Source organism: Chlamydomonas reinhardtii, chromosome 6 (assembly GCF_000002595.2).
Source record: "Chlamydomonas reinhardtii strain CC-503 cw92 mt+ chromosome 6, whole genome shotgun sequence".
NCBI lineage: Eukaryota > Viridiplantae > Chlorophyta > Chlorophyceae > Chlamydomonadales > Chlamydomonadaceae > Chlamydomonas > Chlamydomonas reinhardtii.
In genome coordinates, this window is record NC_057009.1 from 7408453 (window position 1) to 7431187 (window position 22735).

The 22735-nt window shown below is 63.9% G+C and overlaps 5 protein-coding genes across 5 annotated transcripts; 3 read left to right on the forward strand and 2 right to left on the reverse strand.

Moving 5' to 3' along the window:
* The first annotated feature begins 65 nt into the window (after positions 1 to 65).
* Positions 66 to 4696, forward strand: CHLRE_06g299650v5 (uncharacterized protein). The gene is made up of 9 exons (XM_001691389.2): positions 66 to 357; positions 457 to 544; positions 628 to 699; positions 779 to 863; positions 1223 to 1332; positions 2440 to 2506; positions 3091 to 3155; positions 3501 to 3599; positions 3896 to 4696. The coding sequence occupies exons 1-9, from the start codon at positions 230 to 232 to the stop codon at positions 4031 to 4033; spliced, it is 852 nt and encodes a 283-aa protein (XP_001691441.1). The 5' UTR covers positions 66 to 229; the 3' UTR covers positions 4034 to 4696.
* An 83-nt stretch (positions 4697 to 4779) lies between these two features.
* On the reverse strand, positions 4780 to 7625 carry CHLRE_06g299700v5 (uncharacterized protein). Its single transcript, XM_043063573.1, has 6 exons — positions 7240 to 7625; positions 6869 to 6933; positions 6496 to 6540; positions 6176 to 6220; positions 5871 to 5927; positions 4780 to 5723 (listed from the first exon to the last, which is right to left on the reverse strand). Exons 1-6 carry the CDS (start codon positions 7394 to 7396, stop codon positions 5439 to 5441), a joined length of 654 nt encoding a protein of 217 aa, XP_042924279.1. The 5' UTR covers positions 7397 to 7625; the 3' UTR covers positions 4780 to 5438.
* A 360-nt stretch (positions 7626 to 7985) lies between these two features.
* Positions 7986 to 9597, forward strand: CHLRE_06g299750v5 (uncharacterized protein). Its single transcript, XM_001691388.2, has 4 exons — positions 7986 to 8106; positions 8202 to 8262; positions 8342 to 8428; positions 8568 to 9597. The coding sequence occupies exons 1-4, from the start codon at positions 8083 to 8085 to the stop codon at positions 8621 to 8623; spliced, it is 228 nt and encodes a 75-aa protein (XP_001691440.1). The 5' UTR covers positions 7986 to 8082; the 3' UTR covers positions 8624 to 9597.
* Positions 9598 to 9599: 2 nt separating this feature from the next.
* CHLRE_06g299800v5 (uncharacterized protein) lies at positions 9600 to 16985 on the reverse strand. Its single transcript, XM_043063574.1, has 15 exons — positions 16731 to 16985; positions 16530 to 16651; positions 16183 to 16266; positions 15857 to 15926; positions 15397 to 15609; positions 14834 to 15110; positions 14423 to 14469; positions 14132 to 14254; positions 13362 to 13805; positions 12942 to 13106; positions 12531 to 12726; positions 12176 to 12255; positions 11683 to 11784; positions 11306 to 11424; positions 9600 to 10936 (listed from the first exon to the last, which is right to left on the reverse strand). The coding sequence occupies exons 1-15, from the start codon at positions 16860 to 16862 to the stop codon at positions 10756 to 10758; spliced, it is 2355 nt and encodes a 784-aa protein (XP_042924280.1). The 5' UTR covers positions 16863 to 16985; the 3' UTR covers positions 9600 to 10755.
* Positions 16986 to 17125: 140 nt separating this feature from the next.
* On the forward strand, positions 17126 to 21007 carry CHLRE_06g299850v5 (uncharacterized protein). Its single transcript, XM_043063575.1, has 8 exons — positions 17126 to 17471; positions 17624 to 17726; positions 18004 to 18110; positions 18347 to 18448; positions 18795 to 19054; positions 19281 to 19631; positions 19829 to 20047; positions 20194 to 21007. The coding sequence occupies exons 1-8, from the start codon at positions 17264 to 17266 to the stop codon at positions 20452 to 20454; spliced, it is 1611 nt and encodes a 536-aa protein (XP_042924281.1). The 5' UTR covers positions 17126 to 17263; the 3' UTR covers positions 20455 to 21007.
* The last annotated feature ends 1728 nt before the right edge of the window (positions 21008 to 22735 follow it).

Below are 22735 nucleotides of genomic sequence, written 5' to 3' on the forward strand. Positions count from 1 at the left end.
AAACTCGGGGCCGGAATTGGGCACGAACACGTCAATGCAGCGCGGGGCCACGCCCCACTAAGATAGTAAGCGCCTGACTTATTGCGATGCTTGCCTAGACCATCGGTGACTTGTAAGGGCGTCTTGCGACCCGACACTGCACCGCACATAGAAAGTTTTCCCTCGTCTGGGGTTTCACGCTACCCTTGCTCAATTTTACCACCCTCACATCTTACTGTAGTTTAGTTTAATGGCCACTCTTCTCCAACACGGGAGGGTCGCGGTGGCCAGTGCCTCCACCTCAAGCAGCGTTTGGGTGCCCGCGGTGCCTGCTCGCCAGCCCTTCGTTAACAGGCAATCACTTGGCGCTTCCTCGCGGTGAGGGTCGACAGCATTTTTGCAGTTCTGCGCAGCGTGCACTCCTGCACACAAGGGCTCAGCCCCCAACCCACACCGGTCGCGGATCCTTTCTCCCAGGTCGTCCCGCCGCAATGTGGAGGCTCGTGGCATTCGTCGCAGCCCCGTGGTGACGCCCGATATCCAGATTGGCCACGGCGAGGATGCGGTGCGTCCGTGTGGCCGTGTGCTACGCAGTTTTGCATGGATGGGGCAATTTTGATCGACGTTATGCTTGATAATTTCATTCAGATCGAAATGGACCTGTACCGGTACCTGCTCTCGAACCGCATCATCTTCATCGGCGGCTACATCAACGATAAGGCAAGCAGAAGTGCAGTTCCCCTGCCCATTGGTGCCGGGGGACCATCATGACCTTGTGGGGGGCCCGGGGGACGCGCAGATGGCGACGCAAATCGTGGGCTCGCTCATGGCGCTGGAGGCGGTGGACGAGAACGAGGACATTCGGATATACATCAACTCGCCAGGTGACAGTGAGGGGCATGGGAGGGGTTAAGGTGGTTCGATACGGAGGGGGGGGCGCCGGGCACAGCAGGCCGTGTGATAGGGCAGCATGGACACCTGCATGGGGTTTCAAGCAACGCGGGTGTGTGCCGGGGATGCCAGCCATGTGCTAGAGGCACACTCATGTGTCTCCAGTCCAGCTGCGCCCTGCTATTGATTCACGCACTCGAGCTTACGGCCTTAGAACCTGCGGCCACAGCCCACAACACCCAACTCCCTCCATCCCACTGCTGCCTATACTGCACCTGCACGCCTGCCCTTGCCACCTGCCCTCACTGCGATACCTTCCCCCACACGCACACGCACTCCCCCTCTCACGCAGGCGGCCAGCCGTACTCGGTGCTGGGTGTGGTGGATGCCATGCAGTCCATCAAGCCGGACGTGCAGACGGTGGCGCTTGGGGCGTGCTACAGCTACGCCAGCCTCGTGGTGGTGAGCATGAGCTGCGGGAAAGGGGGGCCAGAGGAGGAAGTGAGAGGTCATTGCAAATACTAGCCCCAGCTTACCCAACCAGACTGAGCTAGCGAAGGGGGAGTGAGGGTAAAGAGGTAAAAAAATGTTGTCAGGTATGCGGGTCGCGGAGATGGGTGGCGGGGCGGGGCAGGAAGCTGGCGCAAGGGGAAGGAGGGGAGGAGTAGCTGTATAATTGTGGAGCGGGGGGAAGGGGCCAACAGCGCGGCGAGGAAGCTCGCGGAGGGCGGCAGCAGCAGCAGCAGCGGCGGTTGAGCCAGTGGTGGTGCAGGCCGCACTCGGTGCAGTAGTGGCAGCGGCAGCAGCAGCAGCAGCAGCAGCAGCTGTGGAGACAGCACCAGAAGCTGTAGCGGTAGCGGCCGAGAATGTGCGGCTGCAGCGGCGGACCTGGGCCGGCGGTAAATGCCAGTCCTCGGCAAACACCATCGGACTGGCTGACTCGAACGGGCACTGGGATCTGCGGCGGTCACGGGGTTGAACGAGCCGCCGCCGCCAGTGCGCTGCCGCTGCCGCCGCTGGTGGCGCTGCTGCTGCCGTGGCGAGGGCGGCAGCGGCGACGGAGGGGTGCGCCAGGCAGCAGTGCCTGCTGGGGCGTTCCCTGAGTCTGTGGCGGCTGGGGCAGAGGCGGCGGCGGCGGCAAATTGCTGCTGCCGATAGTGCTGAGGGGGCGTCAAAACTGCACACTACAGGGGAGGGAGCAGCAGGGTAGAGCGGCGAGCTGAGGCGGCGGCAGGGCGCGCACACCTGGCCGTGCCAGCGACGTCGCCCCAGCGCAGGAGCAGATGCTGCGGGGTGGCGGCGCACATGGCGGCGCCTGATGAGGGGGGGGGGCGGACGCCGCCGGCCGCCGGCACCGCCAGAGCGCTGCAGGTGGCCGTCAGCAGCTCAAGTGGCGCAGTGGCTGTGCGGCAGCCCGCGCCTTGGTGGCTGCGCGCAGCGGGGGCAGTGGCGTGCGCGGCACAGCCGCTGCGGCAGCGCCGAGCAGCCGGCACCACCGCCACCGCTTCTTGAACCCTCCTCGTGACCCGCATCGTGCTACTGCTGCTGCCGTGCCGCTGCCCTGTGCAGGCTGCGGGGACCAAGGGCAAGCGCTACGCGATGAAGAACACGCGGCTCATGATGACGCAGCCCATGGGTGAGTAAAGGAGCTGGGGGCCGGGAGGGAGCTGGACCCCGGGGCCATGGACACGAGGCTACTGCTGGAGATTGTGTTGTTTCCTAGCTGCGGCAGAAAAGGGACAGGAATGGGAGCGGGTGGGGGCGGGAAGCGCGTGCAGGTGGGGACTGATGGGGCCGCCTGGCCACGGCCGGGAGCCAGGGGCGCTAGCGACATGGCGGGAGGGGGGGATGTGGGGCGTGGATTGCTGCATGGGCAAGGGCCGGGCGGATGCGTGGCTGCACACACGCCGCTGCGCTGTCCCCGCGGCTCCGTCAGTGCAGTAGTGAAGAGCCAGTACGAAAGCCCCACTTACGGCCGATGGCGCGCGCGCGCGCTCACACACACGCGTGCTGTACCCCTGCTGCCACCAGCTCCTCGCCGCCCATGCACCCCACCACCCGCACATCCGTCCTGCCACGCCACTCCCTCTCCGTCCCCTCACCCGTCAGCGGCAGTGACTTGCCTCGCTGCAACCGCTGGCCACGCTCTTCTGCTTCCCAACCAAGCAATCCCCAAACCCCTCCCCTCTCCCACTCCTCCCGCCTCGCCTCGCCCCTCAGGCGGCTCCCAGGGTGACATCTACCAGATCAAGGCCACAGTGGAGGAGCTCAACGCACTGTACCAGGTGGGGGGCTGGCGGGCGCGCTGGGTTGAGGAGCAGAGGCGGGCAGCCGGGCGGGAGGCGGAGGAGGTGGAGGCAGGTTGGCGGGGGGCGGGGGCGGGGGCCTGGGAGGCTGTAGGCTGGCGGTGTGCTCAAACAGGCGAAGGCACTGTATTGGCGAGTGTTCAAGCATTGCCGAGCATAAAAGTGCGCTAATCCTTACTGCAGCGCACTTTTCTGCTTGGCAGGCGCAAAGAAATGATACGACCTTGCACATTGCATTCCCAACATCTCACCGACGCCGATGCTGCTGCCACCCCTCCCCCTTGGCTTAGAATGGGACGCCCCTCTCCCACACGCCCCGCACAGATCTTCTCGCGCTACTACATGAAGTTCACCGGCATGAACCAGGACCAGATTGAGCAGGCCACCTGCCGTGACCACTTCATGACGCCCGAGCAGGCCAAGGTGGGGGGTAGGGGGGAGGGGAGGGCGGGAGGGCGGCGGGAGCGCGGCGGAAGGAGGGCGGGAGGAGGGGGTCTGCGCTTTGCAGGGGGGGATTTGCTGCATGTGGTGCGGGGGGCGTGTGAGGCAGGCTGGCAGCTGTGACCTAAATGTGGAAAGGCGGGACGTCGTGCTCGTACACATAATACACACTCGCTCACTTCCGTAAATACACACATACATACCTGTTCCCGTACACACCGCCACTGCTGTACACACCGTCACTGCCGTACACACCGCCTGCCCGCTCGCCTGTGCAGCTGGAGGGCCTGATTGACGAGATCATCCGCGGCAAGGGCGACTACACGGTGCCGCCCGCCATTGTTCGCCAGTTCCGGGAGGTGGGCCTGGTGGACGACCTCACGCCCGGGCCCTTCCTCAAGGTGGACTGCAACTGAGCAGCAGGAGCAGCAGGAGGCGGAGGCGGCAGCAGGGGGGATACACACATGCCGCATTTGGAGTGCCAGGAGAGCCCTGTCGGTGTGCTGCCTTGGTCACGCCAGAAGCGGCAGAAGCGCCGGCAGCTCAGCCGGGAGTGCCCTCCGTGTGGCCGCTCAGCAGGCGTGCACAGGGGCTATAGGGGGAGAGGTAGCTGTGTGGAAGCTGGGCAAAGGGTACAGGTGGCGGCTGTAGGGCAGTGGAGTAGCGGCGGCGGCTGTGGAGCCGGCAGGCAGCATCTGGTAGTGTGGGGCGGAGGGAGGACAGGGTGAGCAGGCGGGCGCATGGGCAGGAGGATTCGGCTGGAAGGTCCGGGGCATGGCGCTGGACGTGGTGTCTAGTGGAATGAGGGCGTGAATGTGTTGCAATGTAATTTGCAAGCCTGGGTGTGGTGCTACGGCAGGGCCCCGAAGCTTAGGTTACGGTCGCATGACCGTTGACGCACTCGGGTAGCGACTGCGGTGCTAGGAGTCGACAGGGTAGGTGGGGGAATGGGGGCGAAAGGGACAGAGGGACTGACCGTGTGCGCGACTGTGCGAGGCAGTAAACAAGAAACACGCCGGATGCAAGCACGGTGCCACGGTGCCTGCAATGTGCGCTTCTATGGGCGCGATGGCAAGATGGGTCATCCAACTCGGGATCAGCGGGCGCTAGCTCCTCTTGCGGAGGGCCCACGGGCATATGCCTCCCAGGCTCGGGGCGGCTCGGATTGGATTGCTCAATTCGTGCGTGCTCCCTGCGCCGTTCCATACTTCACTCCTTCAGCCTCTAGGATGTTGCCGTGTTATTATGCGTCCTCAGCAGGGGCGCGGGGATTTGGAGCCTGCTTCTCAGCCATATCACCGGCGAGACCACATCAGTAGGCGTGTGCGACAGGCGAGGCTTTGCACCGGGGCTGCCGGGCTGCCACCGGGGGCCGAAGTTCACACAAGCCCAAGTCTCACAGTGGTGAGTGCCCCACTAAGCGCTGCCGCTGCCGATGGCTGCCAGTGAAAGACACGTGCCGACAACGGCTTGCGACAATGCGGAAGGCGAGGGGTCAGCTCCAGTCCAGGAGTACAGATAAAGCAGCACCTCGGCGGTAGCCGCCACCTCCCCTGGCTGACTGGCCGCCACGGCCTTACTTGCTTCCCTGCTTTGTCACGTCGCCTACCTTCGTCGTCCGTTACACCCGGCGGGCAGTGACCTGGCGCGGCCTTGCTCGCTCAGCGCCGTACGCACAGGTCGCACCACATACTCAACCGTCACTACATACGACTCCACTCCTTACTCAACCACAACTACAGCTCGCGCATAGCCAGCTACACAGCCAACACAGCCAACACAGCCAGCACGTCCAAATCGTCACCTCCGCTAAGCATACAGCTACTTTGCCGCCTCTGCCGCCACCGCCGCGGGCTGCGCGCCCGCCGCCACCCACACCTCGTTGTGGCGGTTGAAGATGCGGAAGGGGCTGTCGTACCCGGCCGCAAAAAAGGACGAGAAGTCGTACGGAAGCTTCTGCTCGTCCAGCGCCTGCACGAGGCTGGTGGCCTTCTCGATGATCTCCTTCTCGTTCGTACGGCCGGGGTACGACAGCACGTAGTAGTCAGTGGCGGCGGCGGGGTCCACGAACAAGGTGCTGTCCACGGGGGCGGGCGGGCCGGACTCCTGTGCGCGTGTGGGTGCATGTGTGTACGTCTCAAAAGAGTACAAGGGAGCGCAATACATGGCGTATGAGTGTATGTGCATGTTGGCGCGCATGCCGACCTATCAACATCCACACAGAACCACACCGGGCCCCCCCCCTCCCCGCACCTGCATGTCGAAGGGCACGAAGAACGACACCTTGAAGTGGTCCTCGCAGAATGGGCCCTGCAGGTGCGGGAGTGATTGGGTGGGGGAAACGCAGGGCGTGCACGACGGCGTAAACGGGGGCGTGAATGAGACCGAGGGCAGCAGGTGAGATGCGTAGGGAGGGAAAGGCGAGACGGGTGGTGGGGTCAACTCATCGCGGGCGTCGTTCCTCATTAGCATTCAGCCGCCGGCCGGCATGGAGCTCGCACTCGCAGTGACGTGGCGATATCTTTGCTGTACAGCCATGTGCACTCCTGCCCACTCACCTGGCCGGGGGTGAGCTCCACGCGCACAGGGGCAGTCATGGGGATCTGTGGAGCACAAGCAGGCAGGAGGGGACAGCGGGGAAGGAGGTGGGAGGTCGGATGCAGCGCTAAGTGGTCAGGGTGACAGGGGCAGCAGGTGGCAGAGCCGACCTGCCTGCGGTGGGGAGAGCGCAGCCCCCGGTCAGGCGCCCCTGGTCCCCACCCTGCACTGCATGCAGCCTCCCATGCCCGCGCCTCACCCCGACCCACCAACCGTAGCCGCGGCCTAACCCAACGCACCCCATCTCCCTAGCCCCGCCACACCCCTGCTTGGCTCTCACCTTCTTCATGTCCTCGTTGGCGCCACTGATGTATGCGAACAGGCGCTGCGGGTGTGGGTGCAGGTGCGGGTGCGCGGGAACAAGTAAGGCGCAGTTGGCGAGTGTAGGGGCCAAGCACTAGCGTAAGATAACGAGCGAGTCCGGCTGGCGTGGGAGGGTGGTTAGCGGGCGGTTGCCCCACTAACTGGGTTTCGTACATAGCCCCCATGGTGTCGCACAAGCGTATGTCCTGCTGGCGCACTGGGCCGACCGCTCAACACCCGCTGCCACGCCCGAATGTCAGCAGCTCTGCTCCACAACAGCAGCTATCGCCCGCTGCTCTGACCGCTACTTGCTGTGGGAAGGGCAACTTGACACGTAAGGCCAAACCCACCATGAAGCCCGTGCCGACGGCCTTGTCGTAGTGCACCCCCTGGACGTTAGTGGACACCCATACGCCTGCAATCACAGCGCCGCGAGCATGTTTGCAGGCGACACAAAGCGTCGAAGGCACGGCTCCAGGATGGGTCGGCATCCGTCGCGTTCAGCGGTTGAAACCGAGCCTAGGCCCACAACATACATGCACAGGTCATGTACTTCACCATCAGTCGACTGCAGCGATGCAGGCATCCGACGACTGACGTGACGCCCGGCCCCGCAGGCGTGCAGCACGCTTGGCGTGCACGCAACCTGCCCTTTCTGTCGCAGCCCTGCGCCTCCCTGTGCCTCCCACGTCGGATACGCACAATTAACTGTAAGACTCGCCTGCCTCATACGAACGCAGCTCCACATCGGGGCCAAGCGACAAGTCCTTCACGGTGTATTTGGGGCAGTCAAGGTCGTGGCAGAACTCGGGCGGTCCATCATCCTTAATGCAGAGCGGGCTCGACAAGGCGAGCAGCGTCAGCACCGTGCAAAACATTGTGTTGAGCGACAATGGTCGACTTGGCTTGAGTTGCAGGCTTCCGCGGCCTGTCACCAAAGGTAATTTGTGCAAGTGTATAGCAACGATACCTGCGCAGCACCTGTGCGCTCAAGCACAGGCGGATATACGGAGCTGGCGTAAGCGCGATGGTGGGAGCCGAACCGTGGGCCAAAGCCCGAGCCAAGGCCAGAGCCCTTGCCTGCGCCAAAACTCTCACTGCTAGGAGCCCTGCTCTTGCGCATATGCGAGCCGGCAGTTAAGGATGGAGACTGAATGAAGGACACTGCCACCTGCACCTGCCTTGCCATTTGCCACGCCACGCACAGGGGTGGGCTGCAACTGCGACTAACTGCGTCTGCTTGGTGCCTTTGGTTCTCCTGCCCGCGACGCCGTAGCGCAACCAGACTGCTACTTTCTCACGGCGAAGCTCTCGACCTGCAATCGTCGAGACAGCGAGGAGGAACGGGGGCTCTAGGGAGAAAGGGCGTTGGCGCAGGGGATGGGCATGTTGCGCACGAGTTCAGGAGTTCTCGCTCTGCTGCTGGACTATGTTGCAAACATTACTTCAGCACATTCACCCCTAGTAAACACTCAGGCGCAGAGGCTCAAGGGCTTGCTGAGCGAAGCCTAGCTAGTTCCGTGCATTTCCTGCTTTCTGACCGGCCGTCTGGCAGGCAGACGCAATGACTTTATGGACGCTGCTACAAGTGAGCAATCAACTTTGTTACAAGAGAGGCTTCTGCAGCGAGCTGTCGAGAGCGACTGAACTGTGCCTTCGCCGCTGGCCTTGCATTGTTAACAGGCTGGGCTACTAGTGATTAATGGCGTCGCAATCCTCAATAACGAGCGCTTCCTGGAGAAGCGTGAGTATCGGCGTTCTCGCCTTCGATCGGCAGGTCCTGTGCTGCGGGGAATTGACGCCCGTGCTACAATTGCACGCAGGGGGATTCGGCTTTTCGCAAATGCGGGAGTCCAACTCGTTGAAGATGTCAGTAATCGGCGGCATACACGCGGTGCACTACTTCAGAGGTGGGGTGTGGAGGTGGGAGGAGGGTCAGGGACACGCAGGCACGCGGTTGGGTGCAGCACCCGCCTGGGCTGGGCCCCTGCTCCTATCCAGCCACCCGCTCCATGCCTCCAACCAACTGCTAATGCACAACATGCGCAGGTGTGCTGGTGCCCATCAACGCACTGGTCATTCTCGTCAAGCTCATATTTGGGTGAGGGCGGACATGCCGGTCCTGTCAACAACTGCAAACGAATGAGCGCATCTTGCCGCACAGCGGCACAACCATGAAAGACTGCGAGGCAGGGGCGGCAGGGCCTGTTGGCAAGCGGTTGGCTGACCCAGTATGGCTATGGCTGTGCACGGTGCCTGCCGCCTGCGCCAGGATGGCAGACAGCCAACACGGCTACTGCATCGTGTGTATTGACTTGTTTGGGTGGATGTGCAGCAGCAGGCAGTTGCTCGCCTGGTCACGTGTAGTCCACGCAGCGGGCAGCGCGTTTGCTGATTGTCACTACTTGGGCAAGAGCATGTGTCGCAGCGTCAATGTGATGGACACAGACGGCAGGGGCCTTGCCGCGGTGCGGGGCCTGTAAGCAAGGATGAGGCTGGGAGGCCCTGAGCTTGGCCCTGAGCAGTACGTGACGAGGCATTGCAGGCGCCTAGGCGGCATGGTACTAGTGGCGGGGATCTGCTCTGGGCGTACCTGCAGCAGTTGCGTTGGCCAGCCCTGTGTGTCAGGTGGGGCGAAATGCACAGGCGGCAGCAGGCTTTTGGCCACATGCTGCTGGGACTCCATCGGCAGCGGCGTGAGGAGCCTGCGCTTGGATGGTTCATTGGCGCATGGTGGGAAGGGAAGCGAGGGGACATATGGGCTGCACACACGCCGGCTGCGGAGTTGCGTGACTGCTACACCGGTGGCGTGGGGCGTTCTCGGGCCAGGAGCGACTGCACGTGAGTGCCTGTGTCAGTGCGCGTGGGCGGGGGCTGCTGAGTGGCTGGCATGACGATGGTGCCGTGGCGTGCGACTGTCCTAGGCGGTCGATGCACGGCGGTGAGACCGCGGCGGTGTGTATGGGTGGGGCGGAGCAGGCGCGGAGCGGAGGTGCTGTGGGCACCTGTGGCAGAGCCGTGTGCTGCGTGTGGCATATGGATCACACGAGCCATGCAGGCCCGGCACGGTGTTGGATGTGCAACAATGTGTTACAAACGACAAGACGACGCACTTCACTGCACCGGCGCGCTTCCGTGCCCTTATCCGTGCGCTGAAAGCAGCCCTCTGACGGCGCACTCAGGCTCTCGGGGAGGGCTTGGGGACGGCAACTTGGGCAAGCGACGTCGGCCAGCCCCTGGACACCCCTAATGGATACCCACTGCAGTGGTACACCCTAACAACCACCCACTCTCCGACTGGGGCACAAGCTACCACATACGCGACAAAAGTGATAGTGACACTCCACTCATGCAGCTGCCTGCATCCGCAGGGCGACGCCAATGGATCTCTCGTGCAATAGACGCCGCACCGTGGGTACAACCATAGCCCCTTTGGCATACATAGGTGTTAGGCATACCGTACTCCTTCCATACTATTGCCATCACAGCCAATGGCAACACATGGGTAAGGCTCATGAGGTGACAGGATACCGTATGAGGGGGATCTCATTGACGCGAGGATAAACAAAAGGAGCACACGCACACAACGCTCAAGACATTCCGCAATTGCACGGACGACCCTACAGCCACACTACCTCTACTGCCGGGGATTTCAATACATCCACCGGGGCATATATCCGTAAATAGCGCAGGCACATACCAACGACCAAGATTAGCTCTTGTTCCGTTTCGAACAACGTTCCTTATTTCGAGACATGTACAAGACGAGCACACGGCAAGGCGCCGAGGCCAAGTACGTTCCATACGAACACACACCACGCTCACCACACGTACGGACATGCGGTACACATGTCCGTTCATACCCCTATACACCTTATGTCACGAACATGCACGCTCCATACACGCCACGCTCCACTTTGCCCTGCCCGCCGGCTTCGCGTCTCGACCACCCAAGCCGACATCCCTGCCCTTACAGAGCCCACACGTCGCCCTCGCCCGCCTCACACAAATCACATCACCACCTCACCTCCCTGCCTCTCCCCTGCCCCTATGGCTTGAGCCCAAGCCAGCACCCTCAACCTGGACCCCAGCCAGGGGCCTCAGGGCCAGGGCCGGCAAGAGGTGTTGAGCCAGGACCCGACCCTGAGCCCCCTGCCCTCCCCCATCAGGGGCCCTCATCTCGGGTCCCACATCCCGGGCCCCAACCAGGGCCCCGTCCCGGAGGTGGGGGGCGGCCTCAGCCGCGCAGTCGGCCCAGCAGCTGCGTCAGCTCGCGCTCATAGCGCTGGGCGATCTGGGCGCGGCGCGGCTTGAGCGTGCGGGTCAGCGTGCCGTCGTCGGGGCTGAGCGGCGTGCGCAGCACCGCGATGTGCGCCACGTGGTCAAAGGGGTGGTAGTCGGGCCGGCCCGAGTTGAGCCTGTGCGTGCGGGCGCGCGCGCGTGTCGGATCAGCAGCATGGGAAGCCGTGTCGTTCACGGTATAGCCCCGGTGTGCGTGGCTGTGTGCGGGTGTGTCCAGGCGGGCGGGGGCTGGTGTGGAATGCATTCGAAGCGACTCGGCGCGACTCTCGGACTCCGACGGGAGGTGGGCAAGCCGGAGATGCAGGGTGCGCGGCAGGCGGCGTGCACAGCACAGTGCGTGGGAGGAACGAAGACTTGAATAGGCAACCCGGCGCAGCCTCCACCCCACGCGGGCATCCGCATCTCCACACATGGCCCCCCGGCCCCCGCGCCCCCGCGGCCCCTACGAACACAGGAAGACACACGCCTCCCGCCAACGCACTCACCGTGTGACCTCGGCCATCAGCCGGTCCTCCAGCGCCGCCGCACTCAGCGCCGCCAGCTCCGGCACCGCCGCCACCGCGTCCTCATCAGGCCACACCAGCGCGCCTAGCTCGCGCTTGTCCTGCGCGTGTGTGTGGATGAGTGGTGCGGGGGGTAGTGCGTGCGTGGGTGCGTGTGCGCGCGATGATGCAAGGCTCGGTCTTCAGTAGCGCTTTCGTGTGTGACGCAGGGGACTGGGCAGGGTGTAGCAGTCCCACAGCCCGTCCCCGCACACCCTCACACACGCCACTCCCCCACGCACCCGTCCCTCACTCACGCACGCTTCCTTCCTCGCCCGGCCCCCCCCCCGCCTCCGCCCCCGCCCGCGCCCGGCCCTCACCTGCCCCACCAGCACCACGAACTTGATCAGCGGGCTGGCGGCCACTGCGTCCTCCACGGGCTGCGGCTCCACGTTCTTGCCCGAGCTCAGGACCAGCGTGTCCTGACGGGGTTGGGGGTGGGGGAGGGGTGGGTGGTCAGGCGGGGCAGGGCGGGGTCGGGTGGGGAGGCATGTGGGTGGGTGCGTGGTGGTGGATGGGTTGGGCGGTGGGGGTGAGGCACGTGGGGGAGCAGGTTGGGAGGTAGGTGTGGAGGGGGTTGTTGATACAGCCCAAACCCAACCGAACCCAATGCAAAAGAGGGGGTTTGCGAAGTTGGGGTTCCGGTCCTTACCAAACCTGACCACGACCCAAAACCCATGTCGGCTTCGATGAGGGATGGGGTGCGTGGATGTGGGTGAAGAGGCGGGCTGGGGGCGGGTATCCCCACCCGCTGAGGCCACTCACTCTACCCCTCCCCTCACGGACCTCATGGGGGGCTACCTCCCCCCTCACCTTGGCGCGCCCCGTGAGCACCAGGTGTCCGGCGCAGTTGGACGCGGGCACACCCTCCGGCGCCACCCAGCCCAGGTCACCTGCACACATGGGAGAAGAGGGGCGGCACAGGGGGGGGGTTACACACACACGGGGGGAGGGGAGAGGGGCGGCACAGGAGATGCACCGATCCGTGCCGCAGCGACACATGGGAAGGATCACGAGCCGTCAAGCTCTCAGTCACGCACAGCCCGATCGCAGTCGGCCATTCGCATGCCCGCCGTGCTTTTCCGAACACAGTGTCGACACATCCCCTTTTGTGTGGCTTCCTTCTACACAACAACATACGAACACACAAGACAGCACACGCACGCACCCGTGTCAAACCAGCCGCCTCCGGCCCGGAACGCCTTGGCACTGGCGGCCGGGTCTTGCCAGTAGCCGGGCATGACCCCCGGGCCGCGCGCCAGCACCAGCCCCTGCCGCCCCGCCGGCAGCGGCGCCAGGGACTCGGGGTCCACCACCCGCAGCTGCGTGCCGGGGGTGGGCACACCCACACTGCCGCGGATGTTCTGTGGGATAGGGGTGGTGCGGGAGGGGTGGTGGGGTTAACTCTGAACCAATCCCGTAAGGAAACAGTCGCGGGGTGGTGGGGGTGCGGGAAGTGTGGGAAGGAGGTGGAGTTGCGGACTTGCGGGAGAGTGCGGAAGGTTTGGGGTGTTGGTGCAGGGCGGGGTCAGAAGGGGCCCGCGTATGTTTGCTTACAACGGCCGCCGCGGTGCCGCACCTGCCCCTCCACCGCGCGGCGGCACGCCAGCACGGGCGCCGTCTCCGACAGCCCCCAGCCGTTGAGCACCTGCAGCCCCAGCGCCTCGTAGAAGTCGTCCAGGTGCGCCGCCAGCGAGCCGCCGCCGCTGATGACGGTGCGCCGCACGCCCAGGGCCTCGCGGACCTGTGGAGCGTTAAGCAGTGGAGTGCAGGGGTGTTGAGTTTTGGGTATGGATAAGAGTATGGGTATGAAGTGTGGGCGTGGGCGTGGCGAGTGGCATTGTTAGGAAGTGTCTGCGCGTGACGGAAGCCGCAGAGGCCGGTATCATGCTCACGCTCAAGCCCACCCGCACCCACACCAACACGCGCCACCCCCGCCCACTTGCCCAGTCTCCAGACCAGTCTCAAGCCATACACCTCCACATCACCCGCACCTCACCTTGCGGTACACCAGCACGGACGCCAGCGCCTGCAGCGGCGCCAGCAGTGCCGTCAGCAGCGCCGCACCCAGCCGCACCGCCCAGCGCCGCGCCACCTCCACCGGGCTCCACACCACGCCCGCCCCCGCCCCCGCACCCTCCTCCTGCTGCGCCGCCGCCCCCGCCTCCACACCCTCCTCCTGCCCCATCGTCGCCGTCTCCGCCGCCGCCTTGGACGGCAGCGCGTGCCGCACCGACAGCCCCTGCGCCACGCGGCGCGCGCGCACGTAGGCGGCGCCAGCCGCCAGCAGCGCTGTGGCGATGGCGGCGCGGTGGCGCGGCCCCGCCTGGATCTTCTGTACGACGCGGGCGTGCAGCGTGTCGAGCACCAGGGGCACGCACACCAGGTGGTCGGGCGGGTGGGCCACCAGGTCGTCACGCAGGCGCCGGATGTTGGTGTACACCTTGGGGGATGGGGGGGTGGGGGTGTAGATGGGGTGGGGGGTGGGAGTGGGGGTGGGGGTACAGGAGTTGGGGGGTTGGTGTGTGTGGAGGGGGGGGGCAGAGAGGGTGCGCAGTTTATGCCAAGCCCAACTACATCAAGACCCAGCCAGCGCTCAGAGCGCGAGAAAGGTGGGGGTACAATGCCCGAGCCCAGCCCAGAGTGACGACATACGTTTTTGGCCCGCCTCCCGGCCTCTTCCCGCCGTACGCTTATGCCCCCGTACCCCACGCCTGTACCACCTGCCCGGCACTCCGTTCCACCAGCCGCCCCACCACACGCCCGCACCTGCTGTCCGCCGCTGCTGAGCACAAAGTAGGAGCAGGTGCGCTCGTAGATGTGCCAGGGCGGCAGCAGGCTCAGCACGCGGTCTCCGGGGCGCACCTGCAGGAAGTGGCTGAGGTTGCGGACCTGCAAAGACAGCGGCACAACAAGGGGGCGGGAAGGGGCGGGGAGGCGTGGGGGGACTGGGGCAGGGGGGAAGGAGAGTGGCGATGGCGAAAGCTACACTTATGTTGCAAAGCGCGCCCTGAGTCACACCTCCTCCTGCCTTTCCACCGGTCCCTTCTCCTCACCCACCTGGTAGCACAGGTTGGCGTGCGTCAGCATCACACCCTTGGGGTGACCTGCACCACATACGATGTGCACGTGTGTATTTGTGTGTTACAGAGTACCAAGGGTTCCAGCCACGCGCAAAGACAGCAGATGGAATGCGCATATGCAATGTGTGTGTATGTGTGTGTGTGTGTGTGTGTGTGTGTGCGTGCGCGTGTGTGCGCGGTCTGTTTCAGCGCGGCTTGGTGAGCAGGTGAGCGTTCTCAGTGCCCAGCGGGGACCAGCCACCAGCGGGCCCCGGAACAGCCCCTCAAAAACCAGCGGAGGATTGCCATCATCGCCATCGGTACCCCCACCACCATTTACAACTGCAGCCAGAGCATCCCACTCCACTCATACAATTTTTACGTGCACACATGACAGTGATTTACGCACCGGTGGTGCCGGACGTGTACACGAGTGTGGCCAGGTCGGCGGGCGACACGGCCGCCGGCTGCCAGCGCCCCGCCGCCCGAGCCGCCGCGCCCGCGCCCAGGACCTGGCTGTAGCTCAGCACAGGACAGCGCGGCGGCACGGCGGTGCCACTACTGCTGCTGCTGCTGCTGCTGCTGCTGCTACTGCTGCTGCTGTTGTCCGGGGTGGTGGTGGTGGTTGTGAGCGGCTCGCCCCACAGCACCACGATAAAGCGCAGGTCGTGAAGCGGGTTGACCTCCTGTGTGGGTGAAGGTGTGGGTCGCAGCGGTGTCGCTTTCGGTTAAATGGCAACGAGCAATGAGCGGCTGTTGTGGCTCCGTGCGCCATGGCTGGCATCTATCCCGAGCGCTGGGAATGATCCACCCCTTGTCCCCTCACAGTCCCAGGCCTCACCACCACCGCCCTCTCAGCACCACCCATCCCGCCCACCCCAATCTCCACCCCGGTGATTTTATGACTTTCGTTCTCCACATGAACGGCCCTCACCCCGTCCCCGCTCCACCCACGTCGCTCCTCCCGCCCACCTCCGCCCGCTCGTGCTCCGCCGCCGCCGCCACCAGCCGCGCCAGCGCCGCCCCGTCCTGCACCACCAGCCCCGCCGCGCCGCTGTGCTGGCCGATGAACAGCAGCTCCTCGGGCGGCGCGGTGGCGCCGCGCACCACGTCCACGCCGCCCGCCGCCATGACGGCGCCGTCCGCCACCAGCCAGCGACTGGAGTTCTCGCTGAACAGGGCCACCTGCGGTGGAGGAGGCGGAGACGGTGGTGGTGGTGGTGGTGGTGGTGGTGGTGGTGGTGAGGGACAGCGCTGGTGGTGGTGATGGTGTTTGAGGAAGCAGTGGGCAGCGAGGCCCCTTGCTGGTGGCGGTGGTGGTTACAATTGTGGTTGTAATGGTGGTAGCACAGTTGGAAGTGGCAATGAAGGAATGGAGTGGTGCGGAGGGGTGCGCGCATTCTATTTTCAAGGCAATCGGAAAAGCACCCACCCGGTCCTGAGGCTGCAGCCCCAGCCCCGACAGCCCCGCCGCAAAGTCCTGCATCGCCTCGTACAGCTGACTGTGTGTGTGTATAGGGGGGGGGGCGTCGGAGGTAGAGGCGGGTGGGATCACTGGGGTGGTGGGGTTGGTGGTCGGACCGCCCACAGGTGTACGTGAGACTGGTAAGCGTCAGAACAGGCGAGAACGTACGGATCTGTGCTGGTGGTGTGATGTATGTCACCGATCACAGGTGCTGCAGCCGCAAGTCAGCAAGCACGCAGTTGTCATCCTGATTCTGCTACTCCACGCTACCCACCCTGGCCCCGGGGGCGCACCTAAAGGTCATCTCAGGGCTACCCTCGTGATGTGGGTCGCGCACAGCCAGCTTGTCGCCGTAAGTGACCGCATTACGCCGCCAGCTGTGGGGATTGCAAGGAAGGGGGAGAGATGAGGGAAGCGGCGACGTGAAGTAGGGCGAGGCAGCGACGCATGCAGCCGGGACCGCTTGCCGAGGCCAGGCAGGCCACAGGCGACTGTTCGCGGGCTGCAGCTTTGAGCAGCAGGCGCATTCACAGGTGCTATGGCTCGACATAACAGCGCGTATTACAAGAACGTGGGCCTTGGCGCCGGGCCCGTGCAAGCAACCGGTCGACTGTCGCGCTCCCGACATGCCGGCACTCACATATCGGTCAGCGTCTGCACACCTCCCTCCTCGGATATTGTAGCCTCTACCAAGCGCTCCAGCTCAGCGGCGGTCGTCGCCCCCGGCGAGGACTCCGCGCGTCGTTCGAACGATGCATCGGCCTGTTGTAAAGCCGCAAGCCAGAGGATTGGGCCGTAGTTCTAGTCGCGTTAAGTCAACTAGGTTCTCAGCCAAACTTACTGGCCGGTCAATCTGGGCGATGCGAACTTCAGTGGAGGCCCTCCTCAACTTGAGCGCCGGACGCCACGGCGCCGCGGTCGGCGCCGGCCGGGCTTGCACGCGACTACTCCGCTGCGATAGTTGGCAGCGCATTCGTGCTGGCGGATTGACGCAAGACAGGAAGAAAGAGAAAGGCCAGAACGAGCCACCGATAAAGTGCCGGTGGTTGCTGACTTGACTTTTTCTGCAGGATCCACTTTCTGAGTCGCGGGCAGCAGCTGGTTTGTGTCGGCTGATGCGCTATAGGCACCTAAACAACGCTGGGGTGGGCGAGGCTGCTTCCAGATGGGCGGAATGAGGCCATCGCTTGCACAGCAACAATTGTTGGAAAATTCGACGTGCAAAGGTAAGATAATAACTGTATAGGGGACTCCATTTGTATTCAATGCAGGACTCACCAGGGAAAGCTTGAACACACACCACGCCACAATTTTGCACAGGATAAAAAGCAAAGTTATTCTTGCAACTACAAGAAGCCTTTGCGCACCGCTAGCATGGATGCAGCAAGCAGCAGCGGGCAGCCGCTTCCTGGCGGCACTCTGGAAGTGCGTGTGCACCCGCGGAAGGGGCGTACTCTACACACAACTCGCTTGGTGAAGGCAGGGGAAATAGTCTTGGTTGAGGCGCCGACCCTGCTTCTGGTGTCGCCGGACTTGTCGCACGCGACGTGCGCCACCTGCCTTCGCGCGGTCGGTCCCTCAGGCAAGCGGGGCGGGCGCACTAGCGTGCATTACACAACACAACGAGGCAGCCTCAAACCTGCCCAGCTTGAGTGCCTGACTACAACGCTTGCAAGCACGCAGGCAGCTTACGTACAGTTCATGGACCATTGCCCCGGTTGTGTCTGCTTGCAGGTATCGTGGCGTGCTCCGGCTGCCTCCGGGCATGCTTCTGCAGCGCCACCTGCCAGCGCACCGCCCTGTCCACACCGTGGCTCCACTCGGCGACCATCTGCAGGTGGGCTTGGGCATTCAGCACCACCTCCACACCCGGCCTTAGTTACTGGGCGCCGCTCCCCATCCCCATGACATCATGGAGTGGAGTTCCAGCGAAACGTTGCTGGCTGCAACCATACACCAGCCACCAACCCAACCCAGGCATCACCCTTTCCTCCCTTCAAAACCAATCCCATTCTCCACCGACAACACTGCACTGCCACTTCCCTTGTCGTACTTCAAAAACGGCGCTGTCTGCTCACTGGCTCACGCACACACACAACCAATCTCACACGCAGTGCCTACGCACGCCTAGCTGCGCTGGGCCTGCCCGCGGACGAGCACGCGCAGCTGCGCTTCCTGCTGCATGCCGTGGCATTGCGACACACGCAGTCGCCAGAGGCAGGTGGGCACACGCGGCGTGGCTGGCGAGGCGGCCGCTGGTACCGGTACCGGTTATAGTGTGGGCTGGCAATGGTACAAATGCATGCATGCGGTGCCGGCCGACTTGCCAAAGCCGGACCCCGACACACTAGCACACGTGCAGCTCCTACTGGCCATACGCCGCTGGTCCATTAGCTCGATACCTCAGACCCGCCCACACCTGCCCACCCGCCCACTCCTGCCTGCACACCTCTGCAGCTGCCCGCTACGCCGCTCTACTGGACCTTGTGGGGCGGCCGGCGGCGGCGGACCGCTCCCTGGCCGCCCGCCTCGCACCGCTGCTGGCGGAGGCGCTGTCAGGTGCGCCGGCGCCGCACCTTGTGCCCATACTCGGCATGTCGTACCACGCCGTACATGTCAAACAGTCGTACAGCGTGTGCGCTCATGTACAGTGTGCTAGTGGAATACGCACAAGATGTCTGCCTGCTTGGCGGAGGGACCATTGTACCAAATGTGTGTGTGTAGGGGGGGGCACATCCGGCGCGTGGTCACAGGTGGTGCCCATCGCAGCGCGTCGATCCGTGCTGCTGCGTACGCCTGGGCCGCACTCGGCTATAACCGTAGGCTCTTGTTCCCCTTCAAGACACCGCTTGACCATATTTGCGGTTCTAAGCAACGCACACGGTGACGCGGCACTCACCGACAGGTGCGGGTGTGCCGCCTCCGGCACTGGACGTGGAGGAGCTGGCGGCGCTGCTGGTGAAGGAGCAGCTCAACTCCTACGGCGTGCTGGCGTCGCCGCAGCAGCAACAACAGCAACAGGCAGCCCAGGCGGCGGCGGCGGCGGCGGGGGCGCGAAAGCCGGAAGCAAGCACGAGCGGGAAGGCGGCGGGGGGCGAGGACGAGGATGAGGGCGAGGATGAAGAGGAGGAGCGCATGTTGAGAGGAAGCGCCATCTACGCGCAGGTGCGGCAGCCCAATAGCTAAAGCCGTCCAAGGGCTGTGGTTTCGTGGGACATGGGGCGCGGGTCTAGACGGGAACATGCAGCAGCTGCAAACGGCTACCTAACTCGCCTTCATGCATCTTCATGCACGCAGTGCTTGTGAGTTGACTAGCCTACCACGGCAGCATGCTTCATGCGCGCGCCATGTTGCGTCCTTGACCCCGCAATCCAATCTTCCCAACCCGCAGGCCTCGCTCATCAACCATGAGTGCCTGCCCAACGTGGCACGGTATGACTACTTCGACTGCCCCCGACCGCACGACGCCCCCGCCCCCGCCGGCCCCGCCTCGGGCGCGGCATCGGCGCCCGCAGTAGGCGCTGGCACAGTCGCAGGCGGGGCTTTGGGCGGGGGCGCTAGCGCGCTGCCGCTACCGGCGGGCGTGCCGGGCTCCACACACGTTGTGTTCCGGGCGGTGCACGACCTGCCGTCCGGAACGGAGCTGGCGCAGAGCTATGTGCCGCTGCACTGGGGGCTCCTGGAGCGGCAGCTGCAGTGCAGGGAGGTGTACGGCTTCGCCTGCACCTGCCCGCGGTGCCAGGTGGGGCGGCGGTGCGGGGGCTGTAACAAGGGATTTAGGGGGCTGAGTGGGCTACAGCACGTGTGTTTCTGCTGGTGTGCAAGCAGGCTTTGGGTGCTTGCTCGCGCTCGAGCCTTTTCAGTGCTGCAGAGGGTGGCTGAAGGCGCAATGCGCTCACGGGCACCTCCTGCCGTCCTGCGCCCCTTTTGCGTCCGCAGACCGAATCACAGTGGAGTGACGACGAGGGGAGCGATGGCGGGGATGATGATGATGATGGTGATGATGATGATGTCGAGGAGGAGGGTGGGAGTGCAGGTGTGGGCGTGGCAGGCATGGAGGAGGACAGCGACAGCGCGGCGGCAGCGGCGGCGGCGGCGGCAGCGGCGGCGGCAGCCACAGCTGCTGACGGCGAGCAGATGGACATGGACGAAATCCTGGTGGGTAACTTGCAGGACAAGCTCAATCCCTTCAGGCACGGGCGCTTCTTGCCATCTTGAGACCTTCATACGCACCCACTCGGTCTCCTCTCGCTGCGCGCCTCACACCATGCCTGGCCCCCACGCCGCTCCTCTCTCTCTTGCAGCGGCCCATCACCGCGCCGCCCGGCGAGGAGGGCCCGCTCGAGTCCAACTACCTGCATCTGTTCTTGCTCAAGTACATGTGCCCGCGTCCGGGCTGCCACGGCACCGCCGCGCCGCCTTCGCCGGGGTCAGGGCTGCTGGAGTGCAACGTGTGCGGCGGCTCGCGCTCGGAGCAGGAGTTTCTTAGGGAGCTGGAGCGCACGCGGCGGGAGGAGCAGCGGGCTGCGGCGGCACGGGGGCGCGGGAGGGCGGGAAGGCGGTAGCGCAGGGTAGCGGTGGCTGGCAGGGGCCAGGTTGTCACGGCATTCCGCGTGAGGGTGCATGGTGTAGAAGCAGGCTGCGCTGGGTGTGCTTAGGGCCCGGACCTGCCAAGACACCCAGGGTTCGTGCCGGTACACACGGAAAGACAGGACAAGGGCATTCCGTTATAAGGCGGTGACGAGGTGACGAATCCCGCGTGCGCACACGAAGTGTTCACTAGCACATAAGATGTAGCAGTAGGTCACGTCAAGGTAGGGGCGTTAACGAAAGGGGTGGGGTTAGGTAGCGCCGCGGAGGCGGGTACTTTTGTGGGCCAAACCTCATCATGCTTCGGACGCCCTTGCTATTATCTATCTCAGCTGCGCCTGGGCCCAGCAGTGGCGGCATGCATATGCGTAGCGGAGGGGGCAGGCAAAGCCATGTGGAGGAACAAAGCGCGGCGCCACCCGAGAAGCAGCACCGGCGCGCAGGTTCAGATAGACCCGCCGGTGTTTGGTTTGCGGTCTGGCGAGCATAGCATTGCATGTACGCCGTTGCATTACGCTAGTGCTCGTCTACACAGCTCATCCGTGGACGCCGGTCGACTGCCTGCAGGTGCGCATCGGCTATGCTATCCGCGCGGTGTGGCGTCGCATTGAGTCTGTGTGGTGCTATCGCCTTGGCCGGGCGCCCGGAGCGTGAGGAATGCGCGTCAGCAAAACATCGACACAACCTGCCAGCTACCGTCGGTACAGTAACAGCGCGCGAACAACGCACCAATGCCTTGTCCCTTCTTGCTACGCATTTATGAGGGCACGGGTGGGAGCCACACACATCGGGACTACGCTTTCCTGCCCCTTGCCATGTTCCATCACGAGCATTGCATGTATGTGGTTGTCGTATGCCTGCTATGATTTTGCTTGACAGGGGGATGCGGCTGGACACATGGGGGGGGAGGCGATGCCTGTACCAACCGACCGCTACTATGTCCGGGAGAAGATAATTGATACCTTTGGCCACGCGGCGTGGGCGCAGCCCCCTAGTACGCCCCAGCGCTTGTGGCCGAAGCCCGTGCCTGTGGGCGGAGTAGAGACTCTACGCCTCACACAGGGGGGGGGGTAGGAACAAACTTTTTTGACCCCATGCCACAAAACCTCCCGGACCCCCCGACCGACCGACCGACCGACCCCCCCTACCGTACGACCCCCCAAAACCCCCTCAGAACCCCTTAGTTTTTTGTCAGGTTGGTGCCAATTGACTGCTCTCGGTGAGCTCTATCACTATGTAAATGATCCGCCTTGGGAACACACTTTGACGTCGACCGACATGTGGACATGTGGACATGTCACCCGTCCACCGACGAGTATCCTGATAGACTGGCCTGCTATGCAACAGCTTACTCCAATGTTACTTGATAGTACGAACTGTGCTGACGCGTTCATCCATGCAAAAGCCGCCCGGCACCGGCCTGTCCCTGACCCGTTCCCCAGGCATCTTCCAAAATGCTGACATGCCGCTCCCCAAAGTACCCCATACTATGCATGTGTGCTAAGTCTGGGGTATACCTACGCACGCCTCGTTGAGCTGCACCCATTGTGCCGCGCGCTGCAGGACAGAGGCGCTAGGAACAAAACTTGGCACGAACCTGTGCAAAACCTCTTGGGACCCCCAACCGACCGACCGACCGGCCACTTTGAGGGGTCATAACTTTGCACCCAGAAACCCATTTTCAATTTTGAAAGCGGATTCGTGATTTTCTCCTTGAGCTCTATCCATTTGAGGCATGGGGTCTGTTTCGGAAGATTCTACCCCCCCTGCCTCACAAGTATATAATCCTGCGGACGGCGCCTTGGTGCATCTAGATGTGGCTTTTGCCGACTATCCTACTACAGTGCCTCGCACCCAAATGGCGGTAGGCATGGGGCCATCGTCCGTCTACCGATTTGCAGTCAGTCCTCCCTGATGCTGCGGGGCTCAGCCGATTTCCAGCTGTACAAAAGCTTGACGCCCCTTGTCCCTTGAGAGGGAGAGCCACCTTCTGGTCCATGCTTCGCCCAGTCGTGGGCTCCGTGGGGCTCAGTGGGGATGACACGTGGATGACACGGCTCAGTGGGTGAGGGCTCCGTGGGGCTCAGTGGGTGATGGCTGGGTGACGGCTGGGTGACGGCTCCGTCGTGGGCTCAGTGGGACTCACTCACTCTACCCTCCCGACGGTGCAGGGACGTGACGTCAACCCCGCAACCAACATCCGGCACGCGCTGGTGGAGATGCTGCTGGGGCACAAGCGACCTGCATCGCTGCAGA